Source organism: Ornithorhynchus anatinus, chromosome 9 (assembly GCF_004115215.2).
Source record: "Ornithorhynchus anatinus isolate Pmale09 chromosome 9, mOrnAna1.pri.v4, whole genome shotgun sequence".
Classification (NCBI taxonomy): Eukaryota; Metazoa; Chordata; class Mammalia; order Monotremata; family Ornithorhynchidae; genus Ornithorhynchus; species Ornithorhynchus anatinus.
The window spans coordinates 5,216,598-5,235,465 of NC_041736.1; the positions used below are offsets into that span (position 1 = coordinate 5,216,598).

General features: G+C 54.2%; 1 protein-coding gene and 1 long non-coding RNA gene across 2 annotated transcripts in view; one reads left to right on the plus strand and one right to left on the minus strand.

The window, feature by feature from the left end:
* Nucleotides 1-1,205: 1,205 nt before the first annotated feature.
* Nucleotides 1,206-18,868, plus strand: part of EPC2 (enhancer of polycomb homolog 2) — an 82,418-nt gene continuing 64,755 nt past the window's right edge. Inside the window, exon 1 of the mRNA XM_029071935.2 lies at nt 1,206-1,404. Coding sequence (XP_028927768.1) covers nt 1,252-1,404 — 153 coding nt within the window. The 5' untranslated portion in view covers nt 1,206-1,251. The remainder of the gene's footprint in view (nt 1,405-18,868) is intronic.
* Nucleotides 4,816-6,121, minus strand: LOC114814238. Its single transcript, XR_003761992.2, has 2 exons — nt 6,049-6,121; nt 4,816-5,317 (listed from the first exon to the last, which is right to left on the minus strand). It is a non-coding gene; the product is annotated as an uncharacterized LOC114814238 (long non-coding RNA).

Genomic DNA, 18,868 nt, shown 5'->3' on the forward strand with positions numbered 1-18,868 from the left:
CGCTGAGGCCCAGAGAAGTGAAGTGACTGACCCACAGTCACCTAGCTGCCAAGTGGCCGAGCTGGGATCTGAACCCCTGACCTCTGACCCCCAAGCCCGTGCTCCGTCCACTGCGCCACTCTACTTCTCGTGCAGCGCTTAATGAACACCAACGTTAATGAATGAATTAATGAATTAATCTATTGCCATCGTTTCTGTCCGTCTCCCCCACATTATGTTGGTATTTGTTAAGCGCTCACTCTGTGCCGAGCACTGTTTTAAGCGCCGGGGCGGATCCAGGCTAATCAGGGGGTCCCCCGTGAGGCTCCCAGTCTTCCTCCCCATTTTCCAGATGAGGTCGCTGAGGCCCAGAGAAGTGAAGTGACTGGCCCACAGTCGCCTAGCTGCCAAGTGGCCGAGCTGGGATTCGAACTCATGAGCCCTGACTCCCAAGCCCGTGCTCTTTCCACCGTGTTCCCTCATCTGCCAAATGGGGATGAAGACCGGGAGCCTCACGGGGGACCACCCGATGACCCTGTACCTCCCCCAGCGCTTAGAACGGCGCTCTGCCCGGAGGAAGCGCTTCACAGATACCAACGGGTAGTAGTAAGCGCTTAACGACTACCAACACGATCATGATTCTTAAGGGGCCAGAGCCGGGATTCGAACTCGTGACCTCGGACTCCAAAACCCGGGCTCTTTCAATAGAAGATAGAGAGGATGGAGGCGATGCTCCTCTCCTCAACACGACGGGGAGGGTGATGTGATTCCAGGCCGGGGGCCGGGGGGGGGGGGGAAGCGCGCTCCCGGCGGCGCGCTCCCGGCGTCGGGACCGCGCCGGCGCGCTGGGGCTGCCGGGAGCGGGCCGGGGCGCGCGCGCTCCCGCGGGCGCCATGTTGGGCAGGGCGCGGGTCGCCGGGCGGCCGCTGTAGAGCGCGCGCGCGCGCGCCCGGGCGCGTGCCCGCCCCCCGCGCGCGCGCCGCCGGGGAGGGAGGGGGAGGGGCAGGCAGGCGCCCATGGTGGGGGCGGGCGGCGCCGGGAGGAGGAGGCGGAGGAGGCGGAGGAGGCGGAGGAGGAGGCGGCGGGGGGGGAGCGGGCCCGGGCCCCGGCCGGCCGCGCCGCCCTGACGACGACGACGACGACGACGACGACGAGGCCGCGGAGGACGAGGAGGAGGAGGAGGCGGGAGTTTGCGTCGGCGGCCCGCCCTCCCCCCCCCTGCCGCCGCCGCCGCCGCCGCTGCCGCCCCTGGCGCGAGGCGGCGACGAGACCATGAGCAAACTCTCCTTCCGCGCGCGGGCGCTGGACGCCGCCAAACCGCTGCCCCTCTACCGCGGCCAGGACATGCCCGACCTCAACGACTGCGTCTCCATCAACCGGGCCGTGCCCCAGATGCCCACCGGCATGGAGAAGGAGGAGGAATCGGTACGGGGCGGGCGGGCGGGCGGGGGAAAGGGGGGGGGGTCTGTGTGTGTGTGTGTGTTGGGGAGGGGGGGGGGTCGGGGCCCATTGTGAGGCCCGGGCCGCCGCCATTCCTCGCGCCGCACCGCCCGCCGCGCGCCCGCGCGCGCGCCACTCCCCCCCCCCACGCGCGCGCGCGCGCGCCGGGCCGGTCGGGCCGGGTCGGGCCGGGCCTCGGCCGCCGCCATGTTGTTGCGTCGGACTGTTGTCATGAGGCCGCCGCCCCCCCGAACGCCCCCCGCCACATTGGCGCGGCCCGGACCGGCTCGTCTCGTCCCGCCCCGCCCCGGACCCAAGCAGCCCGGGACAGGGACGGGGCCAGGCGAGAGGAGAGGGAGGAGGAGAGGAGATGAGGAAAGGAGGAGAGGAGAGGAAGGTGATGAGGAGAAGATGAGAGGAAAGAAGGAGGAGGAGGAGATGAGATGAGGAGAGGAAAGGAGATAAGAGGAAAGAGGGAGATGAGGAGGAGAAAGAGATGAGATGAGAGGAAAGAAGGAGAGGAGGAGGAGGAAAGGAGATGAGGAGAAGGAGTTGAGATGAGGAAAGGAGGAGATGAGAGGAAAGAAGGAGAGGAGAAGAGGAAAGAGGGAGATGAGGAGGAAAGAGGGAGATGAGGAGGAGGAGAAGGAGATGAGAAGAGGAAAGGAGAAGAGGAAAGGAGATGAGATGAGAAGGTGATGAGGAGAAGGAGACAGGAAGAGGAAAGGAGATGAAGAGAAAGAGATGAGAAGGAGGAGAGGAGGAAAGGAGGAGATGAAGAGAAGGAGAGAAGAAGAAGATGAGATGAGATGAGGAGATGAGGAGAAGGAAAGGAGATGGGGAGGAGGAGGAGATGAGATGAGGAAAGAAGGAGATGAAGAGAAGGAGATGAGAAGAGGAAAGGAGATAAGAGGAAAGAAGGAGATGAGAAGAGGAAAGAAGGAGATGAGAAGAGGAAAGGAGATGAAGAGAAAGAGATGAGAGGAAAGAAGGAGATGAGGAGGAGAGGAGGAAAGGAGAAGATGATGAGAAGAGGAGGAAAGGAGAAGATGAGGAGGAGGAGGAGAGGAGGAGATGAGAAGATGGAGAAGATGATGAGAAGAGGAGGAAAGGAGAAGATGAGGAGGAGGAGGAGAGGAGGAGATGAGAAGATGGAGATGAGGAGAAGGAGATAAGAGGAAAGAAGGAGATGAGGAGAAGGAGATAGGAAGAGGAAAAGAGATGAAGAGAAAGAGATGAAAGGAAGAGATGAAGAGAAGGAGATGTGAGAAGAGGAAAGGAGATGAAGAGAAAGATGAGAGGAAAGGAGGAGAGAAGGAGATAAGAGGAAAGGAGATGAAGAGAAAGATGAGAGGAAAGGAGGGGAGAAGGAGATAAGAGGAAAAGAGATGAAGAGAAAGAGATGAGAAGGAGGAAAGGAGGAGATGAAAAGAGGAAAGAAGAGGAGAAGGAGATAAGAGGAAAAGAGATCAGAGGAAAGGAGGAGGAGGAGAAGGAGATAGGAAGAGGAAAGGAGATGAGGAGAAAGATGAGAGGAGAGGAGGAGATGAGGAGATGGAGATGAAGAGAAGGAGATAGGAAGAGGAAAGGAGATGAAGAGAAAGAGATGAGAGGAAAGGAGGAGATGAGGAGATGGAGATGAAGAGAAGGAGATAAGAAGAGGATAGGAGATGAGAGAGATGAGAAGGAGGAGGAGATGAGGAGAAGGGGATAAGAAGAGGAAAGGAGGAGAGGAGGAGGAGGAGGAGATAAGAGGAGAGGAGGAGATGAAGAGAAGGAGATAAGAGGAAAGAAGGAGATGAGATGAGATGAGGAGGAGGAGGAGAAGATGAGACAAGATGAGAAGGAGATAAGAGGAGAGGAGGAGGAGGAGGAGGAGGACAAGGAGATGAGGAAGAAAGGAGAAGATGAGAAGGAGATGAGAGGAAAGAAGGAGATGAGAAGGAGGAGATGGAGATGAGGAAAGGAGGTGAGAAGGAGCGAAGCGCCTGCTTAGAGAAGCAGTGTGGCTCAGTGGAAAGAGCCTTGGCTTGGGAGTCAGAGGTCATGGGTTCGAATCCCGGCTCTCCCACCTGTCAGCTGGCCGACTGTGGGCGGGTCACTTCACTCCTCGGGGCCTCAGTGACCTCATCTGTCAAATGGGGATGAAGAGCGTGAGCCCCCCCCCCCCCCCCCCCCCGGTGGGGCCACCCGATGACCTTGTATCTCCCCCAGCGCTCAGAACAGTGCTCGGCACGTAGTAAGCGCTTAACACATGCCAACATGATTATTACTTAGAGCGTGCAAAGCGGAGCCCTCGCCGCCAGCCGGCCGGGTTTTGGTGGTACCCGCCGAGCGCTTAGAGCGTGCGGAGCGTTGTGGTGAGCGCTAGGGAGAGGACAAGCGCCAGAGCGTCCGGCACCTGCCCCCCGCGCCCCTGGAGCCGGGAGTCTGGCGGGGGAAGAGGGGGAGAGAGGGATGGTGGTGTGGGCGGGGGGCCTCGGAGGCTGTAGTAAGCGCCCCTTCCCCTCCCCCCCCCCGCCAATGCAGTCTTAAGGCCCCCCTCCCCCCCCCCATGCGGTCTTTAGGACACCCCCCCCTCCCCCAAATGCAGTCTTGAGTCCACCCCCCTCTTCCCCAAATTCAGTGTTTCGTGCACCCCACCCCCTCCTCCCGCAATTGCCACCTGGAGTCAGGGTCAAGCGCCTACTACAGTGCTCTGCACAGGGTAAGTGCTCAATAAATACGACTGAGCAGGGGTGATCTTGGGCAAGTCATAGCAGAAGCAGCGTGGCTCAGTGGAAAGAGCACGGGCTTGGGAGTCAGAGGTCATGAGTTCGAATCCCAGCTCTGCCACTTGTCAGCTGGGTGACTGTGGGCGAGTCACTTCGCTTCTCTGGGCCTCGGTTCCCTCATCTGTAAAATGGGGATGAAGACTGGGAGCCCCACGGGGGACGACCCGATTCCCCTGGGTCTACCCCAGCGCTTAGAACAGTGCTCTGCACATAGTAAGCGCTTAACAAATACCAACATTATTATGTCCCTTCGCTGGGCCTCGGTTCCCGCGCCTGTAAAATGGGGATTGAGAGGGGGACTGGGTCCAACCCGAGGAGAAGCTTGTGACTACCCCAGCGCTTAGAACAGCGCTTGGCACATAGGGAGGGCTGAAGAAATAGCATCGTCGCCGTTATTGTTAATAAGAGGGGTGAATGCAGGACTTGCTCAGAGAAGGAAGAGTGGCCAGTGGCAAGGGAAGAGTGGCCAGTGGAAGGACGAAATGGTGAAAAGGGTGAACTAAAGGCATCGAGGGCGAATTGTAAGGCTTGACCCATTTCTCAGGGCCGGAATGAAGCGTCGCTAGCTTGGTGGATGGAAGGTGGCTGCGTCGTCGATACAAAGTGGAAGGGCTTAAATGGCTCCCTCTGTTTGGAAACATTGTTTTGTCAACAGTATAGATTGTAAGCAATTTCCTCCTTGGATGTGGTGGTAGATCAGGGTAAATTGATTGCATCTGAAGGGCGTTCTTCCTAACCAGCCCGACCGAACTACCTTCGGCAAAGGATGGCGTGTAATTTTCCCCGGAAATAAAAATTGGTTGTCGTTTTCCAAAGGAGAAAAGAGTATCCCCAGCGAGAGCGCGGATATTTTTCTGATACTTCTTTCGCTCGCGGACCACTTCCCCTTGCACAAAGCCCCACGCTAACTTGGGGTCGGATCTCTTCGGAAAGATTTCCTGATCAAATTAGGGTCTAAAAGAGGGGTCCGGGGCGCCAGGTTTTGGGGGGGCACCTAATGGTAGTGCCGGATGGGGACCGTCCGGTGTAGTTCACGTGTAAAGGTACGAAAGATCATGCAGATGAGACACTGGCTTCCAAGCGGGAATCTTCAGGTTTTCTGGCCCTCTGTTTTGGTTGTGTTTCTTAAAAGGAGGAATGCTGATTAAATATTTTCTGACCGTACACGTGCACAGCTGTGAATGTCTACGACTCTCTTCCCTCGGTGGGCTGGGAACTCTGTCCCATCTGATTATCTGTACCTCGGTGCTTAGCACATGGTAAGTGCTTAATCGATACCCTCTTACAACCCGCTGCCCCCCTCCTCTAGACTGTAAGCCCGTCGTGGGCGGGGATGGTCTCTCTTTATCGCTGTACAGTGCTTTCCCAGCGCTTAGTCCAGGGCTCGGCACACGATAAGCGATCGATAGATGCGATTGAACGAGTGATTGAAGGAAAGGACGATCTTAAAGGCCTCTCTGTTGCTGCACTGTGCTTTCCCAGCGCTCAGTCCAGTGCTCTGCACGCGGTAAGGGATCCATAAATGCGACTGTGTGAGCGAATGAATGAACGAACGGTCGATCTTAAAGGCCTAGAAACGGTGGGAAAACACTCCCTGAGAGAAGCAGCCTGGTCTCTTGGAAAGAGCCTGGGAGTCAGAGGACCTGGGTTCTAAGCCTGGCTCCGTTCCTCCTCTACTGCGTGACGCCGGGCAAGTCACCTAACTTCTTTGGGCCTCAGTTCCCTTTGAGGGGGGGGATCCGGTAGCGGTTTTCTCGCCTACTTTGACTCTGAGCCCCACGTGGGACCCGACGATCATCTGTCTACAGTGCTTGGCACAGAGTCAGCGCCGAACAAACGCCCCGATTCGTATTACCGTTTGGGAAATGGGAGTACGGTTTCCATCGTCCAATGGCGAGTGAGTTTCGTTGTCTGATACGTCGTGTCGTCCTCATCGCCGTCGTCACAATCAATAATGATGTTGGGATTTGTTAAGCGCTTACTGCGTGCCAAGCACTGTCCTAAGCGCCGGGGTAGATAGGTACAGGGTCATCAGGTTGTCCCCCCACGTGGGGCCTCACAGTGGGAATCCCCATTTTCCAGGTGAGGTCCCGGAGGCCCAGAGAAGTGAAGTGACTTGCCCAAGGTCACACAGCTGACAGGCGGCGGAGGCGAGATTAGAACTCGTGACCCTCCGACTCCCAAGCCCGGGATCTGTCCACCGAGCCACGCGGCTGCTCAGTCAGCAACTCTGGGTGTTGGAGCTTTGGGTTTCCTTCGCAGCAGGGTGGGGGGGGGGGGGGAAGTTATTTTAGAACGTGGTTTCTGAGGATTCATCCCGACTCCATATGTAGTTTGTTTATCTGGTTGCAGTTGACCAGTGCGGGGCTGTAATTTTATTTATTTATCGTGATGTCTGCTTATTTCTATCGGTGTCTGTCTCCACCTCCCCCCCACCCCCAGCTGCCAGCTCGCTGTGGGCAGGGATTGTCACGTTTTCTTGCTGTATCGTGCTTTCCCAAGCGCTCAGTACGGTGCCCTGCACAGAGGAAACACTCAGATAAATGCGATTGGTTGAATGGATGTGAAGAAATGTGTCCAAGATGCTGCTTCATTCCTGAATGAACACAAAAAGCGCAGCGTATCTTTTGTGATCAGAGTAGGTTGACGTGTATAGCGAAGCGGTGGGGCTCAGTGGAAGGAGCCCGGGCTTGGGAGTTAGAGGTCATGGGTTCGAATCCCCGCTCTGCCACTTGTCAGCTGGGTGACTGTGGGCGAGTCACTTCACTTCTCTGGGCCTCAGTGACCTCATCTGTCAAATGGGGATAAAGACGGTGAGCCTCACGTGGGACAACCTGATCACCCTCTATCTCCCTCAGCGCTTAGAACAGTGCTCTGCACATAGTAAGCGCTTAACAAATACCAACATCATCATCATCATCATTATTATTATTATTATTATGAAGTCATCAGTTTTAGCCCCAAAGGCTTCACGAAGGCCCCGCAGGTGTGTTTGCCATTGTAGTATTTTAAGTGGTGATTCCTCTCCTCCAGATGTAGGGATGAAGTGCTTCCATGGGTTCTCATCTTTTCAATCTTGTTCGCTGTGGTTATATTTCAGGTAGATGGTTAGAATTCGTCTTCCTAGCGAGGGTACAGTCCTACGGGAGGGGATTTCGGTTTCTGCGGTGTGTTTTGTTGAGTAAGATTCGGTATGAACAATTTTTTATAAAATTAAGAAAGGGACCCAGGAAGGTTGAAAAAGCCCCGTTTTGTGTTTTGGTTTTTTTGTTTTTTTTTTACCGTACATTCGTATGGCGGCATCTTTTACGTTGACTCCCACGTTGGGGGTTGTGGTAGTATTTCGCTTTCGGATAATTTTGAATTACCCTCTCATTGAACCCTTGCGAAGAAGGGATTGATAAGAGGGCAAGGAACGGTTTGCACGGGGTGAGTGTCGACTCCTTCCGGACCGCACGGGCGTCGGCGTGGGGGACCGAATTGTTGCCCTTCGGTCATTTGAGTACTAGAGCAGTCTCTCTCAGAATTACTCGACGGCCTAGCTGGAGGGGCCAGCGTTGAGTAATTAGAAATTTATCCCTCCCGGTTTGGTTTGGCTCTCTATTTTACTCAGCTCTGCCGAGGGAGAACATCTCCAAAATTAATCAAATTCGGGTTTCCTTTCTGCGCACTCAGGAAAAAAAGGAAAATGTTCAGATCACCGCCGGTCATCATCGCGCCTTTACACTTCCCGGTGGAGAGGGATCTGGGTTAATGTGTAGTTGGGGTTATTTTTCGGACGGTAACTTGGCACCCACGTCAATAACGACGGGGCGGAGAAGTGGTTGCGGTTTTTCATTCTGTCCCTAAGCGGGACGGGACTGACTAGGTGACTTTTAGATCGTAAGCCTCCCCCCCACCCCCGAGGGACGGAGACCGTTTTTTTTGAATTCCCACCCGTGTCTTCTCTCCCGGCGCTTAGCTCGGCGTTCTGCCCTGGATCATTACTACTATGTTACTACTATGAGACCAGGGTCCCGATCCCGAGGTCGGAGTGGCTTCACGAAATCCCGGCTTGGGAGACCCTCTCCAGAATTCCCAAGGGGAACCGGGTCGAATATAGCGTTCCGGATATTTTCGGGATCGTGGAGCGTTTTGGACAGTAGAATTGGACAGGTTTGGGGAAGCCGGTGATAGTCGATTTCGGGAACCCTCAGAGATTTGTGGGTCTGGCAGTCGAACCCGCGATCCCTCTCCTCCCCACCCATAAATCCCCCCACACGGTGCTGCCCCTCTTCCCCCCTTCCTCCCCACCCATAAAACCCCCCAATGCCTCTCCCCTTCTTCCCCACCAATAACGCGGTCCCCGCCGGCCGCTCTGTGAGTCGTGTTTTAGTGGTCGAACGAAGCCGCCTGGTTTACCGAGCCCCGCTCTGCTCCGAGTTTACCGAGACCTGGTCTCCCCCCAGACCCTCACCTAGCCCCGGGGAGCGGACTCTTCACCATCCCCACCGTGCCGTGCCAGTCTAGACCGAGAGGGGAGGGGAGGAGCAGGAGGAGAGGGGGCCGGGGTTACCCATCTTGGTTCCTTGCCCTTAGGAGGACTCTTCCTTCCTTAAATACCTAACCTGAAGGCTTTTGTGGGGACAGACAGGCTAAGTACTTTGTCATGCCGCCAAGGGTCCCGAAGGATCCACAGACTGTGAAATTGACCCCCCTCCCCGCCAAGTAATGGCCGGGTTGTGGGGGAGCTGGGGGCGGGGGTGACCGTTAACTTCACCCAAGTGCCTGGCACGCAGTAAAGCGCTTGACAGGTACCACAGTTTCCCTACTTAGCTCCGTCTCACCGGCGGGAGATGGCAAGACACCCAATTTCTTTGGATCCGGACCCAAAAATCCACACAAGTTTTAAGGCCCGCTGTCTGAACGTCTCTTTATGACTAAGGTGTGGAGAGCCGCAGGCCGGGATTTAATTTGCTACCCGTCCACAGTTGAGTATCGGAGTCTTAAATTGTCGTTAGATTTTGGGACTTTTGGTTTTCTTGGTGACGGGAGTAAAAGAGTCTTAAACTGCCGGTAGATTTTGGGACCTTTTTCTCCTTGGTGGCCGGGGCAGGGGGTTGGGGGCGGGTTTTCTTTTCGTCGCAAGTACTGTTTATGTTGCTATTTCAGTTTTGACCCCAGAGTCGCCACTCATACCATGTCAGCATCTGGTCGGGCACAGTATCAGAGAGGCTGTCAAGTGTTTTAGCGTCAGAATACCCGAAAGATCTATCAAGTGATTGATTTTGTGAACGTTTTCCAAGGATTGTATTTGTTTATTTTTGGCGCGTCTATCCACTGACTAAACAGCGGGGAGGGGAGAGGTACAATTCATAGCGTTGTTTGCACTACGTTGCGGGGTCTATTGTGCAGAATTCAAAGGGGTAGAATTTTGAATCGAAGAGTTGACTGAGCACTTACGGAGACTAGTGTATACACTGGGAACTTTAAGCTTACAAATGTCGACAGAGTGCAAAGGAGTAGCGACTTCAAGAACAGAACTGTAATTGTTCCATTGAAACCCAGCTGCATTGAGAAGAGATCTGATTTAACCAGACACATGGGCCACTTCTGAGTTAAGGCTACGTCGGAAGACTTCTGTTTCTAATTCTGCGCTTCGGGGTGGCTCTGGGAGAATCTGACAGCGGTAGGGGACCGTGGAGCAATTTGCAGAGTCGGTTTAAAAACCGAAGGTTCGCCTCGTCTTGAGACACATTGGGCCGCAAACCGTGTACCGATCAGGCTTCGTGTACTAACAGATTACAGCTGGGAATGGGACTCTTGTCTTGACTACAAGATCTTGAGTAGAGCGGGCTGCCTTCTTTTGCGATTGGGTGATATTTGGAAGCAGGAAAATGCAAAACTGTTCGTACAGATGGTACCCTTTATGGAGGCTTGCCTAGCAGTATACTTTCATAGCACGTGGAAGGGGCCTGTGCCATCGAGAGGTGCCCGGATGGGCATCCTTTCCTTCCCCCTCAGTCCCCCTGCCCAGACTTGTTTACCTGGAGGCATCCCTCAGCCCGGTTCTGTTCCCGGCCTAAGGAGGGGAAGAGAGAGCGTTATTTGACGGCCAGAGGGCCTTCTGCTATTCCACTGGGTTGAGTAGAGAAATATGCCCCCTCTCCCCTTCTCCTTCCGCCGTTTCCCTCCTCCTCTCTGCCTTCTAGTGTCAAAATATCTGAAGGTGTAAGGAAGAATACTTCCCTTCCTGATCCCCAGGCTAGTCTGATGAGACACAGTCGGATGGGCTGTTTTCTTCGCAGACTAACTGGAAATCTTGATTTGGACCCAAAACAGTTCCTCTTGGTCATCATGCGGGCTCCTTATTTCTTGTCCTCTTCGACGCACTTAGTATAGTGCTCAGCATTCGTCAGCTCCCGGTAAATACGACTGATTGACCTCCAAGCTTCTGCTCGGGTTTCTTATTGAAGATCATAGCCTGGGCTACGACGGGGTTTTTCTCGGGGGCACTGAAATGCCTTTGTGAGCGCTTCTTGGCTTTTACGCTCTTCTGGAACTTCAGTAACTTGCAGGAGAGGCAGAGCGGAGACCTGGAAGGATAAGCGGTATTTATTTTCTTTAGCTTCGGGGTTTTTTCCTTTTTTTCTTCTTTTTTTAAAATCGTGTCCCCCTTCAGCAGTTCCTCAGGGCACAGGTTCAAAACGCAAAACATTAATTAAGAGTCATTAAACAATAGCCGCAACAAATTTCCAGGATAAAATAATCTTCGGAGTGCGGGCCTCTGCTTACTTTGGCACAGGCCTCGGGAGGGAAGCCCGGGCTAGGAAAGGGGTGTGAGCAAGTTCTCGTGCCGATGAAACGAGCTCCTGTGGAATGTGGGGCAGAGAGAACTCCTCAAGTCTTCTAGGAGGCAATTAATAGGCCAGACGAAAACTGCCGCCCCATCAGGAAAGACAAGTTTAGAAAACCAGGTCCCTGACGACCGGCAGACGAAGGTTCCAGCCTGATGGGGGCGGGCCGGGGATTCCGGAGCGGAAGGTCCTTCGTGGATAACCCTCTTCCTCAGGTCCCTAAACATATATCTAGGAACTGCTCTCCGAGGCTTCTAGTTCATCTCGGCGGTGAGAGGCCTCCGTCGATCTATCAACTTAATCCACCTGGGGGTGGGCCAGGAGCCTACTGGATTCTTGGGCCGAAGCCGGAGCTGCGGAACTTCGGAACGGTGTGGAGGACGTCCAGAAGAAAGCAGTAGTGAGGACTAAAGGGAGGTCGTTAAGGAAAGGATGAGAAGAGAGCCGGCACTCAGCAGCCAGGAGAAGAAAAGACGGGGGAGGATTCCGTACGCTCTCGGGTATCCACGGCGGTGAAGAGGACTGAATTCCCCCCGTTTCGAGGCTCCCGTGGCCCCGGTTATCGTGGTGGTCGTGGCGTAGCTTCATGTATGTGATGCTGCCTAGGCACGGGGGTCCCAGCTCCTTGTAGGCCGCGCTTTGAAAACCCAACCTGGATCCAAGAAAGCCCGCCGCTCTGAGCTAGAGAGAGATTGTGTCTCAGCTTCAGGGTTGGGTGGGAAGACAGCACATTTAATCCGAGCCTGCGCCTGAGAGCCCAGGATTTTGTGAAATCCCATTTCTGTGGCGCTCCGGTGTGATTTCTGGCGTGCCTTTCTGGGATAGGAATCGTTCAGCCCGTTAGCTTCTTGTTTTACCGGGATCGTCTCGTGAAAGATGAGCTCAGAATTTAGACATCTCTGTGGTGAGAGATTTAACAGCCCACAAAAATCCAAAAATCTTCTGGCCAGTTGGTCCAAACTCTGTGGCCCTGTGGCCCACTCATTCTTTTCCAGATCATCTTTCCCCGGTAGAACCTCGAGGGCCGGGATCGTGTCTACCGACTCTGACGTGTCGTCTCCTCCTAAGTGCTTGGCACAGCTTGGCACTCAGTAAGCACCGACGAAATGCCGTCGATTGATCTCGTGGGAAAAGGGTGGACGGGAAGGAGATTTTCAGTCTTTCGAGGCCGCCTAGCCTCAGCTCCCAGCGGCTTCTCCTCCCCCGGGTGAGCCGAAGCGGGAAGGCATTAGGCTATCCCTCTGTAGATTTTTTAGTCCCTGGCCACCCCCTCCGCAGCCCCAGATCCGAGCGCATCTTCCCAGCAGGAAATGGTGCCCTAATCCCCATCCTCTTTTCTTCCCTTACCACTCCCCAAGTTTTACCCCCTCAGGTGGCGGGGCTCCCCGGAGGAATTTCGAAAGCTCTAACCTCATTTCTGGCTTTTAGCATCCAGATCAAATGCCGAATGGCAACCCCCGCACGTGGATTTGACCCTCATCTGGGTGGCGGAAGGGAAGAGCGCTGTCGCGTCCGTGATCCTGCCTGGGGAATTGCCGCAGGAAGCCAGTTGGGGAGCCGGGAGCTTCCGGGCACAGACGAAGGGCTTTATTCATTCATTCAGTAGTATTTGTTGAGCGCTTACTATGTGCAGAGGCACTGTACTAAGTGCTTGGAATGTACAATTCAGCAACAGAATTTACGGCTTTACGGACCAGGCGTAGTCCACGGGCCAGCGGTTGGACCAGCTCGCCATATGGCACTGACCAGGCAGAAGTAATTCCAGGGTGACTGGTTGTGCCCTGCCTCCCCAGAGGTTATGCATTGAAACCGTCCCGTAGGGAGAGCCGTCCCTTGGTTGGAATTCACTGGCTAGAGGTCTCTCTCTCCGCATCCGGGCATTCTGTCACCTCTCTCTCCTGGGGTAATCCCAGCTTGATTTTCCTCTCAACATTTTTCCAGGGTAGTTCACGCCGCCTCACCTGGCTGCTTCTCCGGGGCAGTGCCATTACCCACCCATCTTTTCCAGAGCGATCTGCATAATTTCATAAGTACACAGCCTGCCCCTATTATTAGTCTGTAGGTTTCAAAATTCTGAAGTCATCTCGCTAATTGAACGCTTTCCTAGTTTTTCTTTTAGTCCGTAGGTGTTTCTCTTGTATTTTTGGTTCTCTTATTACCAGCTGGCCACTCGCGCAAACCTCCCCGCCGCAGACCGGTACAGGTGAGAAGCAGCGTGGCCTAGTGGATGGAGCCTCGGGGCTGGGAGTCAGAAGGACCTGGGTTCCAATCCCCGCTCCGCCCCTTGTCTGCTGTGTGACCTTGGGCAAGTCACTTTGCTTCTCCATGCCTCAGTTTCTTCATCCTGTAATATGGGGATTAAGACCGAGTCCCAGTGGGACAGGGACTGTGTCCGACCTGATCGGCTTATATCTACCCCGGCGCTTAGTCCAGTGCCTGGCACATAGTAAGTGCTTAAATAATGGTAAAAAAATAAAAAAGATGTTGGAGGTGGATCCCCTAAATCCTCCCCTCCTCCACTGTCTTTTCTCTGACCGCTTCCCCAGATCTTTCCAACCTGAACTCAACGTCAAATCGGATGAATTGATTTAGCATCTCAAGCGCTTACTCCACACACGGTAAGCGCTTCGTAAATGCCACTGTTCGATTTAGCAGTCCCCTGAGTTTGGTCTGGGGCACGGTTCACCAGGGCCGATGCCGCGCAGAGAGCGGAGCCGGACGGTTCGGCCCAGGCTTCCCAAGGAAATTGTTGGCCTAGGGCTAGTGGCCCTTTTGAGGACAGCCAGTTCCGCCACAGCACGTGCGTGCGTGCACCGAGCCCTTGGAATAGGACGTCACCACAGAATCGGGGAACCTTGGGCCAACGTCGGGCATCGGCGATGCAGCGTCGGAAGAGGTGGTTTGGCACAGCTGCGTGTCGTCAGACGTGGATTGGGTGCCGGACCGCAAATTTGGGTGCGTGGGAGGGTCTTCGGGGGCAGAAAAGAGAACCGACTGCTCTCATGAGAACTAAGAGGGTTTAGTCAGGGAAGGCATCTTGGGGGAGATGGGCCTTCCAGAAGGCTTTGAAGTGAGGGAGAGCAATAATCTGAGGGAGGGCGTTGCAGGCCAGCGGTAGGATGTGGGCGAGAGGTCGGCAGCGAGCTAGACGAGATGGAGGGACGGCGAGAAGGTTGGCGTTAGAGGAACGGTGTGCGGGCCGGGTTGGAGTAGGAGAGGAGTGAGGTGAGGTAAAAGGGGGCGAGGGTATGAAGTGCTTCGAAGCCGATGGTGAGACGTTTTCGTTCGATGCCGAAGGAACTGTTGAAACAAGGCCAGTGGGCCTTATAAGGTGAAGCCTTCCGATGACTGGAAGGAGTTTCTTTGGGAGAACCCGAAGGTGGTAATTTTGGTTGGGGAAAAATTAGGTAGGGCACACCTCTATTTAAGGAGTGAGAGTCAAGGTGGAGGAGGGACTAATGGCAGAATTTCACACCCACTCTGTAAGACTGCTCTGCTGTCTCATCTCCTTCGCTTCAGGAATTTCGTGTTTGTTTTTCTCACTTGCCACCTGCCAGCAGTGTCCCCGAAGAAAGTACGACCGATTAGCATTTAGCCGAAACCTCTGTCTTGCCAGCGATAGGTAAACACATTTCTCTGGGGAATCCTTGTCCAGGATTTCCCCCTCCCTTCCCTGGGTGGGCTTGCCGCCCAGTCCCTCCCCTTCGCCTCGCGAGTTCCTTGGCCTGGTAGACGGATCCATCTCGGGCCTGGGAGTCAGAAGGACCCGGGGTCACTTCACTTCCCTCAGTTCCCTCATCTGCAAAATGGGGATGAAGACCGTGAGCCCCATGTGGGATAAGGAATTGTGTCCGGCCTGACTACCTGGTATCTACCCAGCGCTTACACCAGTGTCTGGTATAGAGTAAGCGCTTACAAATGCCACTGTAAAAAAGACAAAACAGAAACCAAACCCTTAGGGACTGCCGCTTCAGCCCTACCTCCTACCTCTTCTTCTAGTCTCTTGCTCCTTGAGTTTGGCTGCGAGAGGAAAGTTGCCTGCCAGTTAGTCATCTGGCACCACTGGTCGGCTAACACCCCCGGCAGTGTTGACACGATGTCCAGCTGCCGTAACCGAGGCGGGGAAGCCTGAGCCGTCCTGGGAAATCGACAGCGACGGGATTGTGAGGTCCCCTCAGGGTTTTGTAGCTGGGGCTGCAGTAATTAGCGGGTATGTCAAAGGCAAGGGTGTATTTTGGTTTTGCCTCCTTAGGCCCGTTGGCAAAAACTGCCTTCCCACCGCCCACCCTAATAAGGGAGAACATCTGTGGCTTCCGGGCACGATTGGTTTCGTTGCCCCGTCCTCGGGTGGGGGATATTTCTGTTTGACCGGTGAACTAACCCAGCGTTTAAGAAAAAGGTCAGTCTTTCAGGAGAAACCAGCCTTAAAAACCAACATTAATTGGAACGTGTTAAATATTTTCACCTTCTTAGGTTTCCCTCCTGAGGTTGTGAAATAAAAATCACTTTCTCAGACTATGTCCCTTGAAGATTTTTGGAAATGACGTTTCAGCCATGACTCTTCCTGTCAGCATTTAAGACTCATCTCATTTCTCTTTGACGGTACATTTCAAAAAATGTCATCGTTCTAAAATTGCTGTTTTGACGACTGTTTTCCAGCTCGAATCTCCAAATAATTTGCGGAGAACCTCAAAAAAAAAAAAAAAAAAAACCCTCGGCAAACTCCTCTCCTTCCCAGCCCGTTTGTATCCTTTTTCTAAAAATAACCTTACTAGTCGTCGTGATTGCTAAGCACTTCCTAGGTGCCCAACGCTGTCCTAAGCACTGGGGTAGATACAAGATCATCAAGTACCATATGGGGCTCACGGTCCCGGGAATTGAACGGGTATTCAGAGCCCTCTCTCTTCCGTTTCCAGGGCCTCTCTCCGTTGTCTTTCCAGTTGGTCGGGGCACCCCCGGTCGATCCCCCGTTGGCTCTCAACTTGCTGATGGTCTGAGGCTCACCTTGCCTCCCCGGCAGCTCCCCTCGATGCCTTCCTGGTGTTCTGAAGCTCCCTATTCTTGACCCTCCCAGCACCCTCAGGACCTCCCTTTCCAGCCCTGGAAGGCGGGAACTCCGTGCCCTAGCCCCCCGGAATCTCCACATTGGGCCGTTCTGAGCCCCCCAAGGGTTTTGCTCTGCCCGCCGGCCAGCTTTGTTTCCTCAGAAACCTTGCTGTGCACGTTTGTGTGAGATATGTCAGGAAGCGAAAGGATGGAGAGACAAGTCAGATCGAAACTGTTTTCTCCCTCTGCTTTCATCTCTCCCCTTCCCTCTGGTAGTGATGTTTCTCATCAGTTTAGGCAACAGTGGAGGTGAAGGGTGTTCTTAAATTTGGCCTTTTCTTAGTGCACCCACACTTAGGTAAAGAAAGGTAAGTGGGTGTCCATCCCCGCCCCGCACAGTTCTTAGTTTTTGAAGATGACGTCTCCGATGGCAAATATTATCCCACTGTGTGGGGGTGGGTGAGGAAGCCTGTGTGCAACCACCAAGCCATTCCTCTGGGATGCTGATGAAAAAATCTTTGGGGGTCGTGGGGTTTCTCGCGGGTGCCGGCTAGTACCTAACCTCAGTCTCCAGGCTTTGCCTCCGTGAAGCAGTCGGGGATCAGCTGTGCGTCCTGGGGTGTGGGTCTCGGGGACACCGGTGTCAGCATTCGGCAGTCCCCCTTCCTCCCTCCCTCCTCCCCGGACAACCGTCCCAGAGACGCTTGATGACTGATTCATTCATTCAGTCGTAGTTATGTGCAGGGCACTGTACTAAACGCTAGGAAAGTACAGCGCGGCAGCAAATAGAGACAATCCCAACTCAATGGGCTCCCAGTCTCGAAGTGGGGAGACAGACAACAAAACAAAACAAGTGGACAGGAATCAATAGCATCAATATAAATAAATAGAATTATAGATATAGACTCATCATTAATAAAGTAAATAAAATAATAGATATGTACATATATACACAAGCGCCGCGGGGAGGGGGGGTAGAGCGGAGGGAGGGAGTCGGGGCGATGGGGAGGGGAGGAGGAGCAGAGGAAAATGGCTCAGTCTGGGAAGGCCTCCCGGAGGAGGTGAGCTTTAGGAGGTGATGCTTCCTGCCCGTTTGCGTTTGCCGGTGCCTCAGAAGACTACTCTGGTGCCCTTTGCCCAAGTCTCGTGCTACCCGTTTGGGCCCGGCAGTGGAGAATAAGCTGAACCGGACTGGATGTGCTAAAGAGGGTGCTTAATTCAGATAGTGAGGGAGAAATGGTCTCCATCTTGCCTGTGAGCTCGTTGCGGGCAGGTATTGTCACTCTTTATTCTTGCAGGGTCCTTTCCCAAGGGCTCAGTACAGTGCTCTAGCACACACTAAGCGCTCAATTGGTACAAGTGGACGAATGAATGAAATGGTCAAATGGGGCAAACCCAGCTGGCTCCAGCCAGCGTCCCGTCAGAGCGTCGTGGTGTCTTCCCAGGGTGGCCCAATTTGCCAAGCAGTCTCCAGATCCCAGGCCCCTGGAAGGGGTCGAACGATTTCGGACGATCTACAGGTACCGAACAGAGGTCTTGTAATCATGTCACCCCCCTCTTTTGGGTCGTCCGTGTGAGATATGGGTTGAACTGTTTTCTTCAGGAAGATTCTGGCCAGACCCCTGGAGAGAAGGGAGCGTGTACCCTGAGAGTTTCCAGAGTTGGCTCACTTACTCTTCCTCTGACAACGTCGGTTGTGGGGGACGTATCTGAAGGCCTGTGGCATTTCTTAGGTTACGGTATGTTGAAAGTACACCGACCAGACGTGAAATCCTCCTTTTCTTGGAAGAATTCTGCCATCTGGGGCCACGGAACATCTGATGAGGAGGAACGTGTCCTTCGTCTGGCGGTGGTCTGCTTGTTCCCGATTGAGTTAGTTTTGATAGTCTACCACTCCTCGTACATGTATCCAGCCTCTCGGGTCATGAGGTTTCGCGGGCTTTCCCGCCCCCAAGATGATGAGCTGGAAGGGCCTAAGTGTACGTCTCTTGTTTTGTCGCAAGTAGTCTGTAAATTCCCTTTTCATTGAGTGCTTAGTACAACGCTTCGCACACGGTAAGCCCCCGGTAAATACAATTGAAAGAATCAAGCCAGTTTCGGGATGGCGTTGTTTTGCAGCATCGCTGTCTTGGCGGTTTCCGGGTAGATGGACAGCGCTCATTTTCTCTGCCTGTTGGCACTTGGTAGCTGGAGTTCCTTGCTCCCGTTTGGCTGTGAGGAACCGGTCCCGGAACACATCGCCGGTGATTTTTTTCTTCTCCAGGAGTCGGCCATTCAGTTGAGCTTTTCGAGACCTTCGCGTGTGGGTAGCTCAAGTCTGGAGCGCGCCAGGGCACGGCCCATCCAGAAGCCGGGACTTGGAGGGTGTGCAGTCGTGATCCACACATCCCGTCGTGTAACTAGTGAGGGTCCCTCCCAACCGCCCGACACCTCAGCTCCAGCAGTTGAGGTCTCTTTATCTGGCAGGTGGAAGATCATTTTGGTAACAGTCGTATTTGGCACGATCTTTCCCAAGGCGGCGGGTACACTTAGTAATGTTTAGTTTTTCAATTCCAGGCGGTTCAGTGACCCTTTTTTCCACCACCCTCCCATTTCAGGCATCATTACCCTCTCAGGCACAGAGAGCCCTCGTGGTCAGCAGCGGAAAGGCCGTCTGCGTCTTTATGGGGGTTTTTCTTGCTCTCGGTGGACATTTGTCGGGGTCCGGGGACTATGAGTTTCTTGTTTACCTTTGTATTTTCTAGCGAGGTTAATGGAGGGTGTTTGGGGCTGTGTGTCACAGCCTGAGCTCGT